Source organism: Sinohyriopsis cumingii, chromosome 17 (genome assembly GCF_028554795.1).
Source record: "Sinohyriopsis cumingii isolate HCF-2022 chromosome 17, ASM2855479v2, whole genome shotgun sequence".
Classification (NCBI taxonomy): domain Eukaryota; kingdom Metazoa; phylum Mollusca; class Bivalvia; order Unionida; family Unionidae; genus Sinohyriopsis; species Sinohyriopsis cumingii.
This window is the reverse complement of record NC_142977.1, coordinates 6,932,007-6,954,130: the sequence shown is the minus strand read 5'-3', so window position 1 is coordinate 6,954,130 and position 22,124 is coordinate 6,932,007. Positions and strand designations below refer to the sequence as shown.

General features: G+C 34.2%; 1 protein-coding gene across 1 annotated transcript in view; it reads left to right on the top strand.

Annotated features, from left to right (window-relative positions):
* Positions 1–411: 411 nt before the first annotated feature.
* Positions 412–22,124, top strand: part of LOC149777690 (kinesin-like protein KIF14) — a 79,046-nt gene continuing 57,333 nt past the window's right edge. The window contains exons 1-3 of the mRNA XM_089938742.1: positions 412–1,534; positions 8,567–8,821; positions 16,176–16,266. Coding sequence (XP_089794868.1) covers positions 876–1,534; positions 8,567–8,821; positions 16,176–16,266 — 1,005 coding nt within the window. The 5' untranslated portion in view covers positions 412–875. The remainder of the gene's footprint in view (positions 1,535–8,566; positions 8,822–16,175; positions 16,267–22,124) is intronic.

Below are 22,124 nucleotides of genomic sequence, written 5' to 3'. Positions count from 1 at the left end.
AAGCCCACTCCCCCCCCCCCAAAAAAAAACAAAACAACTAAACGCACAATCGACGTCCATTTGTATGCTATAGTCACAAACTAGCTGTCACGGTTTACACCAATAGTACTGTTATTAGCCCAAGTTTTAAGTATCCAGCTCTCACAGTTTATCTGGAGTGCAAGTAATGCGTACACACACACACACAAATATACACAAAGCACGCACACACACACAAACGAAGTTTATAACAGTGTCCCGTGCTTCTTTGGAAACAAAGGAATCTAAGTTGTTAAGACACTCTTGTGTAGCCGATACTATATTAATTAGGTCTACGATTTTGGCCATTTGGATTTTGTGTTTGTTTTAAATACCGTGGACTCCCCCTCCGGCACGCATACATGTAATGTATTAAGATACGTTCGCTTTTAGTACCGTGTAAACGTTGCTAAATTATTCGTCATATATGTGCGTGAAACTAACCAATCAAGCTTTACGCTGCATTTGATGTAATACGAGATGGAGGTTGTTTCAAATAGTTAGAAAGTGTATCGGTGGTGTGTATTCACCCAGTGTATTGTGAAAAGTGTGTTTTGGCAACTTTGAATTCTCAGCGCATTGTTTAATGTTTTTATATCAGATTGTATTCGTTTGTTAGTGAGAACGTGCTTGTTTAGGTCGGTGTATTGTTTTTACAAACAATTGTTCAGTTCTGGGTGAATGCGTGGTGTCCATTCAATAATTCAAACTTTGAACAAGACATTGACGTTCCTATGTAGGTATGTATACTCGCGCCAATCTATTAATGAACTCAAAACGTAACGCTCGTTACTTTTATTGTTTTCTTGTGAAAACTTCATTTGTCTGACAAACCGTGTGATTAATTACTACTTGCAATGGCCAGTTTGAGTCCCTTTGTAAAGGTTAAAAGCAAATCCAAGCGCGTGCTACCCTCAGTACCTGCTGAGAAAATCGAATCAAAGGGGTCTCAAACAAAATCAGTAACATTTAATGCCGAGACAATCGAGACATCGATTGGTGGAAGCCAGAGCTTAGGGAAGCTAAAGACAGGAGTCCCACTGAGTCCTATGAATCAGTTAAGTACTGATGACATCAATTTCCGGGGGGAGGAATTAGAAAGGGGCGGCCAGCTCACTAAGGAGGGTGTCATGAATGGTCACGTGACCCTGCTAGATGATAGTGCTAATAATTCCGTTGATTTTATTATAAAATGCAAAGATCAGTGTTCAGAGGACAAAGAAAATATCCCCACTGTGTCTAATGTACAAGGGATACCTCAGATATCTTCCTCCTCAAATAAGCATCAGGATCTAGCATTTTTTAATTTTGACCCTGCTTTTGATATGAAAATGCGGACTCCACTAAGGAGACACACTATTGACAGTGAAAAAGGGACACCAGAATGTTATAATATCGTGCACATGGATAAACCTCGGTATGAGATGACCTATTTGGATATGGGATCACAGGACGACGAAGAAGGAAGTAATAGCAGTGTTACAGTGGCCGTCAGGGTCAGGCCATTTAGCCAGAGGTATGATCAATTAAATATATGCATCATTGTAATTTCAGATGAAGTCATATCTTCAAAGCCATCCGTCTTGTAAGCTAATGTTTCTTGTACTATAATATTTAGTTTCCATTCACATTAAATGGCAATATGTGGTATTAGTTTTACTGTGGTATTTTTGTACGAGTATCATAGCCTGAAATGTGTGTGTGTCACTGTGCATATATATATTGATGTTGTTTTTGTGCTTTAGAAGAAAATTTGATTTGGAAAAAATTAGCCATCAAAAAATAAACTAGTTGCTGTGTGTGGGTAAAATTTAAAATCTAATGTTCAAATTGTTTACTAGTGGTGATGAATATCTTTATAGTGTGTGTCACAAAATAACCAGAAACAAATTCTGTACCAATTGCTAAATTAATCCATCATTGTTTGTAATAAAGACTAAGGTTTCTGTGTGTGCAGTCCTACAGTAAGATGAGTTTCAAAATTCTTTTATTGGGCAGTCAGGATCTTAGAGAACTCAGATTACTCTGTTAATTGTTCTTATCTGATCTGGTAGATTTCACAATGATAATGGCTGTCTGATAGATCAATAAATCAGCTGTTGCTGTTCTAATTTGTTGTACTCCACAATTGCATTGCCCTCGGGTAACACTTAACTATACAGGGTTATGTTCACATTTTATTCCCATGGTCTTAGATCACTTGCTTTACATACATACATACATATATACATACATACTGTATTTCATGGATTTGTTAAAATCTTGATTTCTGACAACATTGTATGCTTTTTTTACTATAAATGTTCACACCTTGAATTATTCCACAATTTATGTCTTTGTACAAGTTGCTTTACATTGCCTGCTAATTATATAACCTTTAGAGTGTTGCTTTCATATGTTTATCCCCAATCTGCCCAATCCACATACAGTTTTAAGTGGTCAGTAGTAAGTAATGCAGTCTATGTCCCATTTAAAGCTTGGCACCATGATGACATGTTTTGTAGTAAGTAATGCATTAGCTATCCTATGTCCCATTAAAAGCCACAATAATGATTTATTTTGTAGTTTGTAATGCAGTCTCTATGTCCAGTTAAAAGGTTGGTCCCATGATGACTTATTTCGATATAAATATTTAAGATTGACTCCAACAGTATCAGACAGGTTATGAAGATACTTCCTTTTTATTTAGTCATAAAGTCAAAATTCAAGCTTAAGCTGAAAAGCTGCATGTACAATCATTTTTACATAAATATGCAGACTCCATAATTGATTTGTTTTTCGTCCGACAATCCAACTTCTAGACCCCACTTGCCACACACCTTAAAAAATAAATGGCTGAAAAATAGATCCTCATATTGACATACAAATGTTCAAGATCCACAGTTTTTCCCCCGAGAAGTGTAAGATGGATGGTGTTGGAATGGTAGGGGGGAACATCATTTTTTTAAATAAACATCTTGGACACAAAATGTGTCAAAATAACCCTCTTTTGACAAGTTTTTAATAAATGTAATTAGAAATGTAAAATCTAATTTCTTGTAAATTTTGCAAATTCACCAAAATGTGTTAAAAGAAGAAAATTCAAATAATCTTAATATATTATTGCATATTTGCACAAATCATACAGCTAGCATACAGATATTCAGTACAACTGGAGATGGAGGAGAGAAATTGTGAGCTTATTTCTCAGTATATCCCCCATTTGTCAAGAAATTTTCCCCAAAATCGGTCAATAGAAGAAAGTTAAAACCTATTGTGCATCAACACCAATCACAAAAATTTAACAGTAGGGGTAACTACAGCTTTGAACAGTAATTCATTTAAACTGATGAATCAAGAATGAATATTTGTCTTAGAAATTTTTGTTAATTGTGCTGTCACCATCAAATACTAATGACTGCATTTAACAGTTTTTATGACAGGCAGACAGCTTGTGTATTTGGGTTTTTAAGTGTCCACACATGAAAATGTGCAAAATATTTTACTCCAGCTTCAGTTTTTGGGGAAAAACCGAACAGTTAAGATTTGTAGCAGGGTCTATAGTCCATGGAATTGGAAATTTTTACACATAGAAGGGTCGAATTTGAATAATTTTTTTTACAGATTTAGCTTTAAGTCCCACAGATGTATTATTTGACCCCTTGTTTTGATACCAAAGTTTGTTGTTTTTTTTTAATACTAGTTTTGACTGAGTTCTAAGGGGATTTTTAACTCTTCTTGCACCCTAGGGGATACACCAGAGAAGATTATCGAACATTATTCAGTTTCTTAGGCTACTGTGACTCTTTAGATCTTGCTACGGACCGCTCTGGTGGCCTAGTGGTTAGAGCGTCCACCTCAAATGCAGGAGGTCATGGGTTCGAACCCCGACCAAGTCATACCAAATACTTATAAAATTGGTACTAACACCTGCCTCACTAGGCACTAAGCATTAAGAGGTAAGTGTTTTGACTGGTCAGTCCGGTATCAGGGTAATGTGACTGGGTGGGACATCTTGCTACATGTCTGCAGCATGATGCCCCAGTGCTAACATCACTATAAACTGCCACAATGTAGACATTGTAGCGATATGACTGCTAAATTGTTAAAGCTATGTTACAAATCCAAAACACACACACAGATCTTGCTATGTACAGTACATGTATTATAATTTTCAAAGGGCAAATTGTGTTACAGTTTTTGTCAAGTTCTGATCTGGAATTTTTTTTCTAATCAATTTAACAAAAATGAACAGTTTTTTGGAATGGTGCCATATTTAGAATCAGGTCCATGAAAATTACCAGTCTAATACCACAAGTATATTTTATTTTGTAATAATCACCCAGTGATTGTCCATGGGTAAAATGCATTTTGTAACCTGTTGAAGTGATTTATTGTTCAGGTAAATACATTTGACATTATTGAAGTAATTTGTGTGTGTTTCTCTGCTAATTGAATAAACAGTACAAATATGTTGAAGATTACTAAATCAGGAAACTGAGTTTATGCTTGCAAAATGGCCATTAAATTGGAAAGTGGTTGCAAATGGCCATTAAATTGGAAAGTGGAAATGAATTAAGGCATATTTGCATACTTGTTATTCCCACCAAATGTTCCATTGTGTGCAAGGATCTTCAGGTCAGTCACTTTTTAATCTGACCACAGATTTCTTTGACCATTAATCCTTTCTAAATAGTATGGTCAAACACATACCTACAACACATGTGAAACAGGAAACTGTCATGATCCTAGTGTAATTGGAGTATTGTCTGAAAAGCCAATTTGTCCCACTTTCACTTAACAATGAAATGTTCCTGGTCCTGTTTACATTGTAGTATATACATGGGTTGTTAGTGGTTTACCATAGACAGTTTTATGATATCATCTGCAGTGTCCCTCCAGCATTAGTTTGTAGTTCTTAGTCTTATATAGATATTAGGTGTATATAGACAGCTTATATGGCTGTGACTTTGTCAATTTGACATATAATACATCTAAAGGAAATCAAAGGATGTCTAGGTGTTATAATTTTGTACAAAGTACAATCAAGCCTGCTGTAGCAACAACCTTCATCCAAGGCACCCTTTTGAAACCAGTCAAATAAAATGCTTATTGACAGTTAAAAGTATGACCACCTGTTCATAAAGACCACTTTCAGATGGTTTCCTGGTTGGTTTTTGATGTCTTTGTGACTAAGGTTTTAATTATTAGGCAGATGTGACCTATCTTACTCGATTAAGTTTGCAGTTGGATCAGATTTAAACAGTAAAAACGTTGAAAAATATTGATGCTCTTAAATACTCAAGTCAGTTTAAATAGCTATGGATCATATTAGTCTTAAATAGTTATGGATCATATTAGTCTTATTTGTATTCAGTTTTTGAGTAACTGATAAGCATTGTTTATGCATTGATGAAATAAAGTAGATAATCTTTTAAAAAGCCTAAAAAGTCAGACTGTCTAATCTACCTTTATAACAGTTAATTCTTTAAAAATTATTTTTGAAAGCTTTGACTATGAATCATGTGTATGCAGGTAAAATTGTCAATAAGGAAAACGATTAGGTGAGGCCAAAAATATGTTTCCCGTTGGCTGACCGTCCCCATTTTAAATTGCCGACCCAAGCATTTTTTTTCCCGAAGGGTAAAAATTAATTTGTTTACAAAAAGGACTTAAAATGATTTGTGCATCTAATTAGATGGTTTAGCCCAGTCCTTGAAGAATTTAGTACATTATATATACAGACCGTTATAATATATATAATGTTTAGCTATAAACAATATATAAAGAGATCATTTAAAAAAATGTTAAAAATATTCCGAAATTGATTTGTACATCTAATTGAGCCATTAATTAATTGAAGTGTTTAGTAGATTATATATACTAATCATTATAATATCTATAGTGTTTAAAAAAATACCTACCTACCCTAATTTCAAAACCAGTACAGTAGGAAACATAAATTTTGTTGTGCCTGATAATGCATTTTGGTTTTGTTGCTTTGGGTTTTACCTTCATGCTGAGGGGCCTCCTTTGTCTGCGTGGTCTAATGCTCTTGCCTTTACAGATCACTCCCACATTTTATATGATAATGGTGAAATTGTTATTTAATAATATGTAAAACATATTACAATAAATATGCAGACCTAGAATCATTAATTTCTAAACATCAGTGGGACATTTGGTGCAAACCAAGCAGAAATTTGTATCAGCTACAGTATTTTAAATTAATATAGATTATACAAATACAAATTATGTATGTTTTCTTTTGCCTCACTTGTCTGTAGTATCTCACTTCTCCATTGCTCATGTGGTTTGCCAGATTATGTTTAGTTCACATTCAAAATAAATATATCCCTGTAATTCATACAAATAGACCCATTGGATATACTGTATCAAAATAAATGCATCCCTGTAATTCATACATATAGACCCATTGGATAGACTGTATCAAAATAAATGCATCCCTGTAATTCATAAATATAGACCCATTGGATAGACTGTATCAAAATAAATGCATCCTTGTAATTCATACAAATAGACCCATTGGATATACTGTATCAAAATAAATGCATCCCTGTAATTCATACAATTAGACCTATTGGATAGACTGTATCAAAATTAATGCATCCCTGTAATTCATACAAATAGACCCATTGGATATACTGTATCAAAATAAATGCATCCTTGTAATTCATACAAATAGACCCATTGGATAGACTGTATCAAAATAAATGCATCCCTGTAATTCATTCAAATAGACCCATTGGATATACTGTATCAAAATAAATGCGTCCCTGTAATTTATTCAAATAGACCCATTGGATATACTGTATCAGAATAAATGCATCCTTGTAATTCATACAAATAGACCCATTGGATAGACTGTATCAAAATAAATGCATCCTTGTAATTCATACATATAGACCCATTGGATAGACTGTATCAAAATAAATGCATCCCTGTAATTCATACAAATAGACCCATTGGATATACTGTATCAAAATAAATGCATTGTTGTAATTCATACAAATAGACCCATTGGATAGACTGTATCAAAATAAATGCATCCTTGTAATTCATACAAATAGACCCATTGGATATACTGTATCAAAATAAATAGATCACTGTAATTCATACAATTAGACCTATTGGATAGACTGTATCAAAATAAATGCATCCCTGTAATTCACATAAATAGACCCATTGGATAGACTGTATCAAAATAAATGCATCCCTGTAATTCATACAAACAGACCCATTGGATAGACTGTATCAAAATAAATGCATCCCTGTAATTCATACAATTAGACCTATTGGATAGACTGTATCAAAATAAATGCATCCCTGTAATTCATACAATTAGACCTATTGGATAGACTGTATCAAAATAAATGCATCCCTGTAATTCATACAAATAGACCCATTGGATAGACTGTATCAAAATAAATGCATCCCTGTAATTCATACAAATAGACCCATTGGATAGACTGTATCAAAATAAATGCATCCCTGTAATTCATACAAATAGACCCATTGGATAGACTGTATCAAAATTAATGCATTGCTGTAATTCATACAAATAGACCCATTGGATGTACTGTATCAAAATAAATGCATCCCTGTAATTCATACAAATAGACCCATTGGATAGACTGTATCAAAATAAATGCATCCCTGTAATTCATACAAATAGACCCATTGGATAGACTGTATCAAAATAAATGCATCCCTGTAATTCATACAAATAGACCCATTGGATAGACTGTATCAAAATAAATGCATCCCTGTAATTCATACAAATAGACCCATTGGATAGACTGTATCAAAATAAATGCATCCCTGTAATTCATACAAATAGACTCATTGGATAGACTGTATCAAAATAAATGCATCCTTGTAATTCATACAAATAGACCCATTGGATAGACTGTATCAAAATAAATGCATCCCTGTAATTCATACAAATAGACCCATTGGATAGACTGTATCAAAATAAATGCATCGCTGTAATTCATACAAATAGACCCATTGGATAGACTGTATCAAAATAAATGCATTGTTGTAATTCATTCAAATAGACCCATTGGATAGACTGTATCAAAATAAATGCATCGCTGTAATTCATGCAAATAGACCCATTGGATAGACTGTATCAAAATAAATGCATTGCTGTAATTCATACAAATAGACCCATTGGATATTCTGTATGCCATGTCATGAACCTTATCTCCATGTGTATTAGCATCAAAGCAAAGCTATGTATAAATTATGGAGAACGAAAAAAACTAGAAATGGAAACCATAGCAAACTTCCATATTTATTTTAGCTTTTGTACCTCAACCCTGTATACATATCCTTATATCATCCTTGTTAAGAAGCATTTTAATCAAAATGATCACCTTTTGTCAGTAAGTGTTGATGGAGTTTAGTTGACAAGAATATTAGCTGATGTACATAAATGATATTGCAATATATGTGAAAAGTGTGGATATAGTCATGTTGCATATGCTTTTAAGGAAACATTTTGCATGTACTGGAGCTTTTTTTTTCTTTTTTTTGTTTACAGAGAATTGGCAGATAAAACTGTACGTAGAGTGGTATCTATGTGTGGGAATGAGACCACAGTGACCTCTGATAATGGGACCGTTCATCGATTTGCTTATGATTTTTCATTCTGGTCTTTTGATTCGGAAAATGGAGACTTTGCTGGTCAGGAGCTGGTGCATAGTAGATTGGCCCAGCCTCTCCTTAGCCGAGCGTTTGAAGGATATAACACCTGTCTCTTTGCATACGGACAGACAGGCAGTGGAAAAAGTTACAGGTGAGATACTTGATCATTTTCTACTGCTAATGTTTTGACAATGGAGGGGTAGAGAGAGGTTCAAAAAGCATGGTTGCCCTCATAACAAACATACTGAAAAATCTGGTTTCCGTCAGCTGGTCAAACTAACAATCATGAGGGAAATACCAACTTAAATACTTAATTATTCAAAATTTACTGTTGAACTTTGTGGATTGCTGCAGTTAGCTGCTTGTCAGACATTATTTTTATTCATCTTACACTGTACATGATATCTACTGTACATGATATCTGTTTCAAATGTCTATCATCCATTTTGGACGAGTATTTTGAAGAAATAACTTGTCCTTTCTCAACCATTATTCATAAATAATAATGAACAAGTGGAATTTTCGAGCAATTAAGTTTTTGCAATTGATCTGAGTTCCCATACATGTATATATATATTTAGATGCCATTTTAGGTAGAGAGCTCACTTTATTGATTTTGTATCATGGCAAACATGTTTATATTTTACCATTGCCATACAAATCTGGTTGCCCTGTTCTTATTTTAAGTTGCTCAGGGCAATCTGGCAGTGACTGTCCTACCCATGCAATTAAAACAACCTGCCTTACTATACGATGGATAAAATACATGTAAAATTAAATTGAATGTGAAACAACTATGAAAATGCATTTATTGATTTCATTTTTGTAAGTTTGAGCAAATGTGTAAAAATTGAAGTTAAATATTTTTAAAACAAAATGAACTTAAAATAGATATATGTGCATAACATGCTGCCATGTAGGCCACCCGTTAGAGTATGTTTTACCAATAGAAGGATTCAGTGAAAATATTTCTGTTGATAACAATACCCCATGACAGAAATCAATAACAATAAAATTTTAATTTAAAAAGCAAGCCATATTCTTTGGAGTTTACAAGTATATCATTAGTGGTAGATTAATGGCCTTTGAGTACCACTTATTCTTTCCACTGTTGTAAGTGGGGTAAATTAAACGGCCGAGGTGTGAAAATTAAGGACTCTTCAGTCTGTGTATAGGTGAATAAAGAATGCAAAAATTTCTTGTTTATAACAGTTCAGTGACCTAGATAGAAGAAAATCAGATTTATTGTGAACTTTGCTGATTGTAATTGTCATTCATTTTCATTGAGCAAAATTAGTAACACAGTATAGTGTGCACTGGCATGTAGTATTATTGGGTGACATGTTCAACATTGAACTATTACCCAGACATGGATGGTGCTTGAAAAACTAACTCAGGATTTAAATTTTTGGTTCTTTGATATATAAAAAATATCTGGGCTTTATCCATTGAAGTTTTGTCTATGTTTCGGAGAAGGAATAAATCTATTTCCTCCATTTAGATGAACTGGGTATCGAGTCACAATTTCAAGGCTCCTATTGACTTCTGAAAGTCAGTAAGACCAATGCTAAATTTTAAATAATCTGGTCTGTTTACCTGAAAGTCAATAAGACCAGTGTTAAATTTTAAATAATTGGGACTGCTTGCATTAAAGTCAAGAAGACCGTTGCTCATTTTCAATTGACCTTAAGCGAGATGATAGATTGCCTACCAAATCACGTGACATGACACCCTGCTAACTTCCGACAAACATGCAGTATTTGGAAAAGAAATAGGTTTCAGCTTAAGTGATATGTTTATTACAAATGATTTGTATTATTCTTAAAAAATGTAAAATTTGAAAGTTGCATAAATTATACTGTGGTAGACAATATTTATATTTGTAGTGCAAGTTCGTATAGTAATGTTTTATTTCAGTAAATAATAAAAAGAAATTTTAAAGCTGCTCAAGAACTTATTCATGTAAACGAAAATTTGCTCCTACAGATGCTAATGTATTTAGTACATAATGTAATCATTATTGATTTTATCTGGCTTAAGTTTATGCTGCCTTGGAAGCAAATGAATTAAAAATTAATAACAAAATCGTCAATATTTACTGTTTAGAAGTATATTGTTGCACATAATAATTTTAAAGTTCTACTATGTTTGTCACCGATGTCTGTTGATGCAAAGATGTAAATGCATACTTGATATATCAGACAATAATTATCTGAAACCTTTGTTTTTGTATTTTTTTATTATACATTTTATATCTCCACCCCTCCTTCAACCCAAAGAGAAGGTAAAGAGTCACTCAAGTGTCTAAAAAATCAAGACAATAGAACCTTGTTTTGGGGACAAGCCAACATTAAAGTATAAATTTTCAAACTATAAAATAATACAGTCTAGTGTTCAGTGCTTCCTATACAAGGAAAATAATATACATCAAAGCCCGAAAGTTGGGGGGGTCTCCACCCATATTCTAGAAACATATATTTTTATGTATATTTTTCAGTTTCAATTATTTTCTTTCCTTCAAGTCATCATCGAGACATGCTTTTCTACATACTTTTGTAATTGCCATCAATTGTTTTCATATTCATCTAATCGTACACATGACCACAAAAATAGTCTTTATCCATTGAAGTTTTGTCAGTGTTTCGGAAAAGGAATAAATCTGTTTCCTCCATTTAGACAAACTGGATATCGAGTCAAAATTTCAAGGCTCCCATTGACTTCTGTTTGCCCTTATCAATGGAGAAATCAACAAATCATTTCAAAATTGTAAATACTTATCATAATCAATTCATAATTGCTACAAGCAATTGATCACCATGATTGACAAGTGGCAATACGTTAATTGTCAGGGCTGTTTACCTGAAATCCAGCAAGACCATTGCTAATTTTCAATTGTATGGGCTGTTTACATGAAATCCAGCAAGACCAATGCTAATTTTTAATTGTATCGGCTGTTTACATGAAAGCCACCAAGACCAATGCTAATTTTTAATTGTATCGGCTGTTTACATGAAAGCCACCAAGACCAATGCTAATTTTCAATTGTATGGGCTGTTTACATGAAAGCCACCAAGACCAATGCTAATTTTTAATTGTATGGGCTGTTTACATGAAAACCACCAAGACCAATGCTAATTTTTAATTGTATCAGCTGTTTACTTGAAAGCCAGCAAGACCAATGCTAATTTTTAATTGTATCGACTGTTTACATGAAAGCCACCAAGACCAATGCTAATTTTTAATTGTATCGGCTATTTACATGAAAGCCAGCAAGTCCAATGCTAATTTTTTATTGTATGGGCTGTTTACATGAAAGCCACCAAGACCAATGCTAATTTTTAATTGTATCGGCTGTTTACATGAAAGCCAGCAAGACCAATGCCAATTTTTAATTGTATCGGCTGTTTACATGAAAGCCAGCAAGACCAATGCTAATTTTTAATTGTATCGGCTGTTTACATGAAAGCCAGCAAGACCAATGCTAATTTTTAATTGTATTGGCTGTTTACATGAAAGCCAACAAGTCCAATGCTAATTTTCAATTGTATGGGCTGCTTACATCAAAGTTAACAAGACCAGTGCTAATTTGTAATTTTCTGGGTTTAGGAAGAATTGTCCCCTGAATATGAAGCACTACAATACATCATATACTTTTCTCTATTTTATTGACTTTATTTGGCAAAATGAAAAATTTGAAAAAAACAACTTTTTTTTTCGAATGAAAAAATTGTTCAGTCCTGATCCTTTTGTTTGGACTGGATAAATTTTGCCAGAATAAACTTGTCCTGTGACAAATAGCTGGAACCATTCCTGTAATGCCAACTGTTGAAAACTAAATTTTAAACATCTATGCAAAATATCTATTGAACATAAACCTGTATTAAGCAACTACCTATCTTAGGAGATCTCTTTTGTCCACTTTCCAGAGGTGACTGCTTTGAACATGGCATCAGTGCACATCTTTTGGCCCCTAAGAACCTCTTATAAATATTCCAGCTGCCATATTCAAAATTTCAAAATAAAGTAGAATTACCTTTTTAGCAATTTACTCTTGAAAATGTTATTGCCAGTTGAGATTCATTAACAAAACACTAAGAAAAACTATTATTTCCTGTTCCTTGATCATTGGACTTCAGTAGCTCTATCTAGATTTGAAGCATGTCCCCATTTCAACACAATTTCTCACCATGGAATGTTTTTTAAAGTAACATAAAACTTGTGCCCCTACTAGACCTAAAATGCATTTTAAATAACTGAAAAGTTTTTTTCTTTCTTCAAGTTGCAGTTGAAGAGGTAACAAAGCATATACTAGAAAGTTAAGGAATTGACAGACAAAAACTTAATGGATAATTTAGTGAACATGGGACTTGCTAGTCTGTACTCTGGCTTACAAATTATCAAGGTTTCTTAGATGCCTGTGATTAAGGCAAATCATGTTGTGGGTTATGTCTTTTATCTCTTGATTTACAGTGGATTCAATAATAGATATTACAGCTAGTTTGGTATTGCTTTCCAAACTAATTTGTGTGATTTATTTAGGAGAGGTGATAGTAACAGCCAGAAGTGGGATGCATTTCAGTGACTTTGCCTGAATTAAATGGGTTTTATGGGTGGATTCTATATGAACCTGGCCAGAAGTAATAATTGTGTTCCAATCCCATTGTTAAATATATGAAATCATGATGCAAGTCCAATCTTCTGTGTGATATGATAAGGGAATGAACTTGCATATAATCGGCGTACAAACAGGTGCTTGTTGTCCCAGTTAAAAATTCAGTGTCAATGTGATGTCTGATGTAGGAAGCTAATTCTGATTCACAAGGTCAACATGTGGAGGTATCCGGATGCAAGAAGAGCCTCCAGAGGCAGAAAAAAACAGTCTCATCATTTTAATAGGAATATAATTCTGACAAATGAAAACAATGTTTTAAAATGGTTGGTATTACAGAATTTCCATAGATTATCAATGCGCTATAAAATATACTACGAAGCATGTAGATCAATATGTTGGCCTTTAGGTAAAACCCCATCTCAGAAACATTGCAAGCAATATACAGCAATATACTGCCAGAACTCATGTTTGTGCAGCTTTCATTTCATGGTCCACTGTACTGGATACCATTGCCTCATCCAGGGCTTGATGTCATGGAGGTCGTGGGTTTGATCCCCGGCCGAGTCATACCAAAGACTTACAAAAATGGTGCTAACAGCTTCCTCACTTGACACTCAGAATTAAGAGGTTAGTGTTAGGACTGGTTGGCTTGGTGTCAGGATAATGTGACTGGGTGGAACATCATGCTACATGTCTGCGTCATGATGCCCCAGTGCTAGACATCAGTATAAACTGCCACACTGCATACATCGTAGTGATATGACTGAAAAATTGTTAAAGTTGCGTTAAAAATCCATCACACACATGCACACATCCAGGGCTTGAAATTAATACTACCATATTTACTGTATATGTTGAGACATCGTAAATTAATTTTTAAAGTAATAGTGCACTGTATATTCTGGGACACATCATTCTTTTTAGTCCTAAGTTGTGGGACACTTTATAAATAAATCATTCAAAAATTAGATGTTGGAAAATGCATTCCCACTGAAAGTTTATTTAAAAGAATATAAAACTTTACTTGAGATAAAACTCTTTGATCAGTGGTGTCATCATCTCAACACAACCCTTCAATCCATTCTTTCGGTGCATGAATATTTGTTCATGCTATGAAAAATTATCATTGGAGGCAACACATCTCCTGAAGCGGAAACTGCATGGACTAAAGTCAAATTTTGTCAAATCTGCACCAGTCATGCTAATTCTCACACTTTTAACCCCATCTTATCATCAGTCCACCCAGCAGTGAGAACAAAGTACACTAGAATTCCATCCATGTTAACAATCATGTTGTCAGCGAAATCATCTTCTCTTTTGGCCTTAACAAATTCATCAAATGATTTTATTTTCTCCAAAATCTTCTGGGTGATGTTGGTTCATCGAAGTCCATGCACATCCACTGTTTCATTTTATTTTCAAAATTCATGTGAATGCCGGTGAAAAGGAACCAAAGTTAGCTTCCATATCTTAGCTGATTTTTTTATTCAAAAGAAAAATCGACCTGCTTAAAAGAACCCAAAGGTGGCTTCCGAGGTCAGCATAACGGAGTTATGGATATATTTTATTCTTCAGTGCTTATGATGAAGGAAAAAAAATGAATAAATGATAACAATACATTTAAGTTTATTATCAAATAAGCATTTTGTTTATTTTATTGCAACGTTCAGTGGGGAGGGGCAGTACTAGTACAAATCAAATTTGTTTCATTGCTCAAGTGTTTGGACATATGACCGAGGTGAAAAAACGTTTCAACATAAGTTCTGGGACAGGAAATAAAATGTATTTATCATGTCCCAATATATACAGTAAATATGGTGACTTTGCTGATCACTAATCCATTAATCCAGTGAAAATTAGCGCCAGTTGCTATCGTAGCAGCGAACAAGTGGCCTTGTGTTGGATCTATCAGATTAAAACATTAGTCGGCATTCCCTTTAATGGTTACTTGATTTGTATATTGTGTTAATTGAATACCAGCACCTTGCAGTTGACAAGGTACAGTAGTTGCTTGTGGCAAGTATTGAGCCACTCATCCAGTGGGATTGCAAATACATACATGATTAAGAAAAGAGACTTTGAAAGTGACGGACAAATTAACACAAATGATTGAAGTATGACCCATGAAAGGCTGTGATAATTTGCACTTTCTGCACGGAGTATTCGGAGAAATACAAACGTTTGCTTGGTACATCATGCGTTGATGGGCATACAGCTTTCATAAATCTTCCTCAGAATCACTCAATGCAAGCTCAGCACACATAATGGCAAAAGGTTGTGGAAATCAAAGAGAAAGCTGGTTCTTCAGAAACAGTAAATCTTATCAAACTGAATGAGAGCATCATGAAGCAGTGTGACGTAGCATCTTGGGACTATTGTTTTGAGAAGAGCATTGCTTTAAAAAGAAATTTAATTTTAATTTTAAATATTGCTGTGATTTAAGCTTGTTTTTTTTTTAAACATATGAAGAAATTATTTGTCCCAGAAAGTTCTTGCCATTTCAAGTGTAATTGGATGTTGTCATTAAGCAACATTGAAAGACACAAGGTATGGTCACAAAATATCAATCCAGTAACTAATTGTCTTGTAAAAACTGACACATTTCTGTGATGCAAAATTTTTAAAAATGGTTTTTTCTCCTATACTGCTATATTGATTTTTTTTGATTACTGATTGAGCTTATTGTCATTGGTCGTTAGAGAAAATCCCGCTATTTTACTTGAAAGACAAAACAGTTTGGGCAATAGGTAAAAGAGGACAGCAGTTCACAGAAAAGAAATAAGGTTAGAAGATCCAAACTGAGCTACATGGGGTGGTGGCTGGGTGTTTAATAGGGTGTCGGGTCATATAAAAAAAAAATCAAAAATTTTTACACCTTCCTTTTTTCTTCCAGCATCATGGGACAAACGAATGAAGTTGGAATTATTCCAAGATTCTGTGAGGATTTGTTCTTTCGAGCACAGGCAGCCAGAGATATTAATCAGGTAATGTTCTGTAACTCGTATCTGTCTGTCTTGCCACCCTTTACCAGGCCTTCTGTTACATTTTAAACAGCATTAGGTGACAAGTGTAAAACAGAAAATCTAATTATCACAACATATACTGAGCATGAAGAATAAAAATATAGTGTTATACAAAATATCTGTTAATGTGGGGATCTGTGCTTCAAGAAGTTTATTGCTATGTTAAATATGTTTTCTTTGTTGTCTTGGTGTACTCACTGTATATGATTTGGAAATACTGCTGTAATCAGATTGCAATAAAAAGGTGACATGTTCTACATTTAACCCAATTAACAATTAGTACAAAAGCAGTTTCAAAATGCTCTCTGTAAAATATATATACTACCATTGCATCAGTATTTTTTATTTTTTATTTTTTTATGAAGGTTTATATTTTTCAGGAAAGAGCAGTTATAAGTAAGAAATAATTATCCAGTTAACTGTTAGTACAGAAGTATTCCCACTTCAGTATAGTTATAGGAATTCTTTGATCATTAATTTGTGCTGTAAAGAAACTGACCCTACAGAGAATCATCATGTATTCTTTGAAGTCACCTGTTGCTAGTAACAATAGAATTCTGTTTATCTTGATGCTCCCATAACGTCCCCCAATTATTTACTGTACATACCTGTGTATAAGTTATACCCATCTGTAAACCTGGTCCTGATATTTGGTTATCCTCTGAGTTTATAGTTAGACAGAATAATATATTGTTGATCAATTGAGCTGTATATAAATGTCAAAACTACAATGCCACATGTATCAGTTAAAACAAATATCGCTTTATTTCATTTTTAGGTGTATTAAAATATATATTAGCACTAAAAGTTGTCATTTGTCTTCTTGTCAGTTGAATTAAAATAGTATATCTTACTATTTTTGGGCTTCTTATGTTCAAAACCATTTAGTGCCAACCTAATTTATATATATAAAATTTTAATGCTAGTAACTTCATTTTCTTATCTGCTGATTAGTTGATAAAACCTCCTGATTAGTGTGGCTTTGATAAAACCTCCTGACTAGTGTGGCTTTGATAAAACCTCCTGATTAGTGTGGCTTTGATAAAACCTCCAGACTAGTGTCGCTTTGATAAAACCTCCTGACTAGTGTGGCTTTGATAAAACCTCCAGACTAGTGTGGCTTTGATAAAACCTCCTGACTAGTGTGGCTTTGATAAAACCTCCTGACCAGTGTGGCTTTGATAAAACCACCTGACTAGTGTGGCTTTGATAAAACCTCCAGGCTAGTGTGGCTTTGATAAAACCTCCTGACTAGTGTGGCTTTGATAAAACCTCCAGACTAGTGTGGCTTTGATAAAACCTGACTAGTGTGGCTTTGATAAAACCTCCTGACCAGTGTGGCTTTGATAAAACCACCTGACTAGTGTGGCTTTGGTAAAACCTCCAGGCTAGTGTGGCTTTGATAAACCTCCAGGCTAGTGTGGCTTTGATAAAACCCAGACTAGTGTGGCTTAATGCAAATCTCTTAAACAATAATTATAAATGGCATGCTGCAATTTATAGTTAAGCACATGGAAGAAAATACTTGATAAGTAAACACAAAATGTACAACTTATTGTCTTGTTATTTTTATTCAGTTATTACAAGACAGTTAAATTTATGTAAACAACAGTGAGAACAGTTTCGTATTTAAATCTTAAATGAATAGAAATTAATTGCCTTAATTTGTCTCATGTGAAATACATGACCACAAAGAGGTAGACTTGGTATGAAGTTGTAATAATCACCTCAATGAAAAGGGTTTGGACTTGCACAAATAAATGATAAAAAAAATGAAGAGGTGCGTGTGTGCGTGTATGTGTTAATCAGAAACGATTCCCTTTTAAAGTATTACATGATATGTTCTATTGTGACAAAATCCAATGTAATGTTTTAAATCTTATTGCAAACTGTCACTGCAAAACTGAATTTTACACACCATGAACAATACAGCTTTATTTAGACCATGATAATTCTCTCCTTTTGTCCCTTCCAAGTAATATTTTAGGTATAGGTTGTCTGAATAAAATATATAATAGAACATTTTACTTATAGAAAATATGACATATAATTGTACACACACCCATATACAAAACACACATTTATGTATCTCTCTCTCTCTCTCTCTGTCCTGTATGGTTTAATATCATCGTCTTAATAAAGATAATAATACTATGGGAGGGCAGCACTAACATAGCAAACTTTATTCACTTATATGAGTTACAAAAAGTACTTGTCTGAGACATCTTTAAAAAAATACTTACAAAAAGTACTTGTCTGAGACATCTTTCAAAAAATACTTACAAAAAGTACTTGTCTGAGACATCTTTAAAAAATACTTAATGTCGTAGACCTCCAACATTTACAGTTGCATATACTGCCGATATGATATTACCATAATAATATATCAAATATATGTTTAACGTTTAAAAAAAATATTCAATGAGAATCTTGTATATTTCCAAACTAAACGCTAAATTCATTTCTAAGGACACCCAAAAATGTTACTAAATAACCCCACCAAGTAAAGAATTATTTTTAAAAAATTGCTGAATCATCTCTGAATTATATTTTAGGGATATCAATCTGTTGAAAAATAATTTCAGAAAATAATCAAAGTTAATTGTGTCAGAATGATTATTTTATTATAATGCACATATGAGAAAATACGATTTTCTTTCCATTTGAGAATACAGTATGACCATCAGGCCTAATATTTTCTTACCTATGCTTTGCAAAGATGACTTAACCTAGTCTTTTTTAACTCCTCTCACTGATGTTAACGTCCATTCAGACCTTTTGTAAAGCAAGATGAAGATGCTATATTTTTATTACTTGTTTGTTGAGCCTGAAATATATGCTGGAAATAATCTTGGACCGCTTTGTTCCATGCTGCCACCTATTGGATTAAAGGGAACTTAACTGGCTGTGATCTCTCATTAGTAGAACAAACAGCATACACACAGATCTGACACCACATATGTTGTTTCTTAGGACTAATCATTAGAACAAACAGCGTAGACCCAGATCTGATAATGTACTAGGGTCTATGCAGTTTGTTAGGGCTAATTAGTAGAAATGACAACATAAATACAAATTTGACATAACATCAGGGTCTACGCAGTTTGTTTTGGCTAATTAGTGGAACAAGTATCATAGACCCAGATCCGACATCACATTACATATGCAGTTTGTTGGGACTAATTAGTAGAAGAAATATCATAGACCCAGATCTGACATCACATGACATATGTTGTTTGTTAGGACTAATCAGTAGAACAGACTGACCCAGGCCTTACTACATACAATTGTAAAAGGAATTTGTTAATTATTTTTTGTATCCATGTACCCATTTGTGTTAACAATGAAGAAATAGTTCCTCCAACAATACAGGAAAATGTAATAATCAGTTTAACTTTCTTGCAGTTGTATCAATATTTGTGCAGATGCAATGCTAATAAAGATTTTTTTTTATGTAAAATTTTTTGGACAGAAATAATGCGATTATTCTGTGAGTTCTGTTAACTTCATAGGGATGATTGAATTCACTGCCTGTTTGGAGTATAGAGATCAATCAGATACAGTGACCATTTTTAGTTTTGTGGATATAGGGAGAGTTGCCTGGATTTTCAAAAATAAATCGAACCTTTTAATTGCTTGAGATCTAAATTGAAAAAAAAAATGCCTGGATTTTATTTGAAAAAATGTATCTGGAGGTAATTTTTTTCTTCCCCTAATTTTAAAAAGCTTTGTGCCGCCCCCCCCCCCCCCATTAAATTGGAAACCACCTCTCCAAGCAGTAATAAGTTGTTGCCTATATATATATATATATATATATAGATCTACCCAGACAGAATTGTTAGCTGCTTCATCATCGCCAAGCAATTAAAATTCACTAGATATACACTCTCAGCTTTGGTTCATTGCAGAGTAAAAGTATTCAATTTGATAGCTTGGTTGATTGCAGAGTAAATGTATTAAACTGGACAGCTTGGTTGATTGCAGAGTAAATGTATTAAACTGGACAGTGTGTGTGTGTGATTTTGATTTTTAATGTAGCATTAACAATTGTTACAGTCATATCGGTACAATGTCTGCAATGTGGTAGTTTATAGTGATGTCTAGCACTGGGGCATCATGCCGCAGACATGTAGCATGATGTCCCACCCAGTCACATTATCCTGACACCAGGCCAACCAGTCCTAACACTAACCTCTTAATGCTGAGTGCCAAGCGAAGCAGCTGTTAGTACCATTTTTGTAAGTCTTTGGTATGACCCAGCCGGGGGTCAAACCCACGACCTCCCGCATCCAAGGCAGACGCTCTAACTACTAGGCCACTGGAGCGGTCATTAAACCGGACAGCTTTGGTTCATTGCAGAGTAAATGTATTAAACTGGACAGCTTTGGTTCATTGCTGAGTGGGGCCCCGAGTGGCCGAGTGGTCTAAAGCGCTTTCCATTACGGATCACTGCCATCTCACCTATGTCTGCGTGGGTTCGAGTCTAGGATTCGGCCAATGTGGGTATGTGAGAAAGCCTGCCAGTAGCGTCTCGTGGGTTGGTGGTTCTTCCTGGGGTTTTCCCAGGTTCTTCCTCCACCATTAATACTGGCCGCCATGCATAGCCTATCGTGTGCTGAAAAATGGCGTTAAACCCCACAACATCAACATCAACATCATTGCTGAGTAAATGTATTAAACTGGACAGCTTTGGTTCATTGCAGAGTAAATGTATTAAACTGGACAGCTTTGGTTCATTGCAGAGTAAATGTATTAAACTGGACAGCTTTGGTTCATTGCAGAGTAAATGTATTAAACTAGACAGCTTTGGTTCATTGCAGAGTAAATGTATTAAACTGGACAGCTTTGGTTCATTGCACAGTAAATGTATTAAACTGGACAGCTTTGGTTCATTGCTGAGTAAGTGTATTAAACTGGACAGCTTTGGTTCATTGCAGAGTAAATGTATTAAACTGGACAGCTATGGTTCATTGCTGAGTAAATGTATTAAACTGGACAGCTTTGGTTCATTGCAGAGTAAATGTATTAAACTGGACAGCTTTGGTTCATTGCAGAGTAAGTGTATTAAACTGGACAGCTTTGGTTCATTGCTGAGTAAATGTATTAAACTGGACAGCTTTGGCTCATTGCTGAGTAAATGTATTAAACTGGACAGCTTTGGTTCATTGCAGAGTAAATGTATTAAACTGGACAGCTTTGGTTCATTGCTGAGGTCATGTATTGGACTAGTGGCTTTTAAGCTGTGAGCTCCTTTTATCACGTCAAAGATGGCTACTGAATTTGAAGAACATGCAGTCTCACATTCAAAAAATAAGGTACTGTGTGAAATAAATGCATACATTAACTGTATCAAGCATACAGTATGGTGTATACTGATTATTAGAAAGTGTTGATATCATTTTCTGGTTACTTGATTCTTAACTAGACAGCATTTTGGGGAGATCTGAAATTTGCAAAAGTTTAAATCCTGGACTATTAAATTCATTGGAATCTTTCATTGTTGTTATTGTGGGGTTTATAGCCAATTTTCAGCACACAATAGGCTATACAGGACGGCCAGTATAAATGGTGGAGGAAGAATTCAGGAAAATACTGGGAATAACCACCAACCCACGAGATGGAATCTTTTGAACGTGTGTTGATTGAAATGTATTAATGCAGGGGACAGAACAGATTAAAGTAAACACGTTACTCTCTATTGTTGCTTGTTATTACAGTGAGATTGATTTATGTGGGCATGATGAGTATGGAATTGTGCTTAACTTGGATCTATATGATATTGCTGATTTATTGCCATTATAATCATCACACCAAAATCC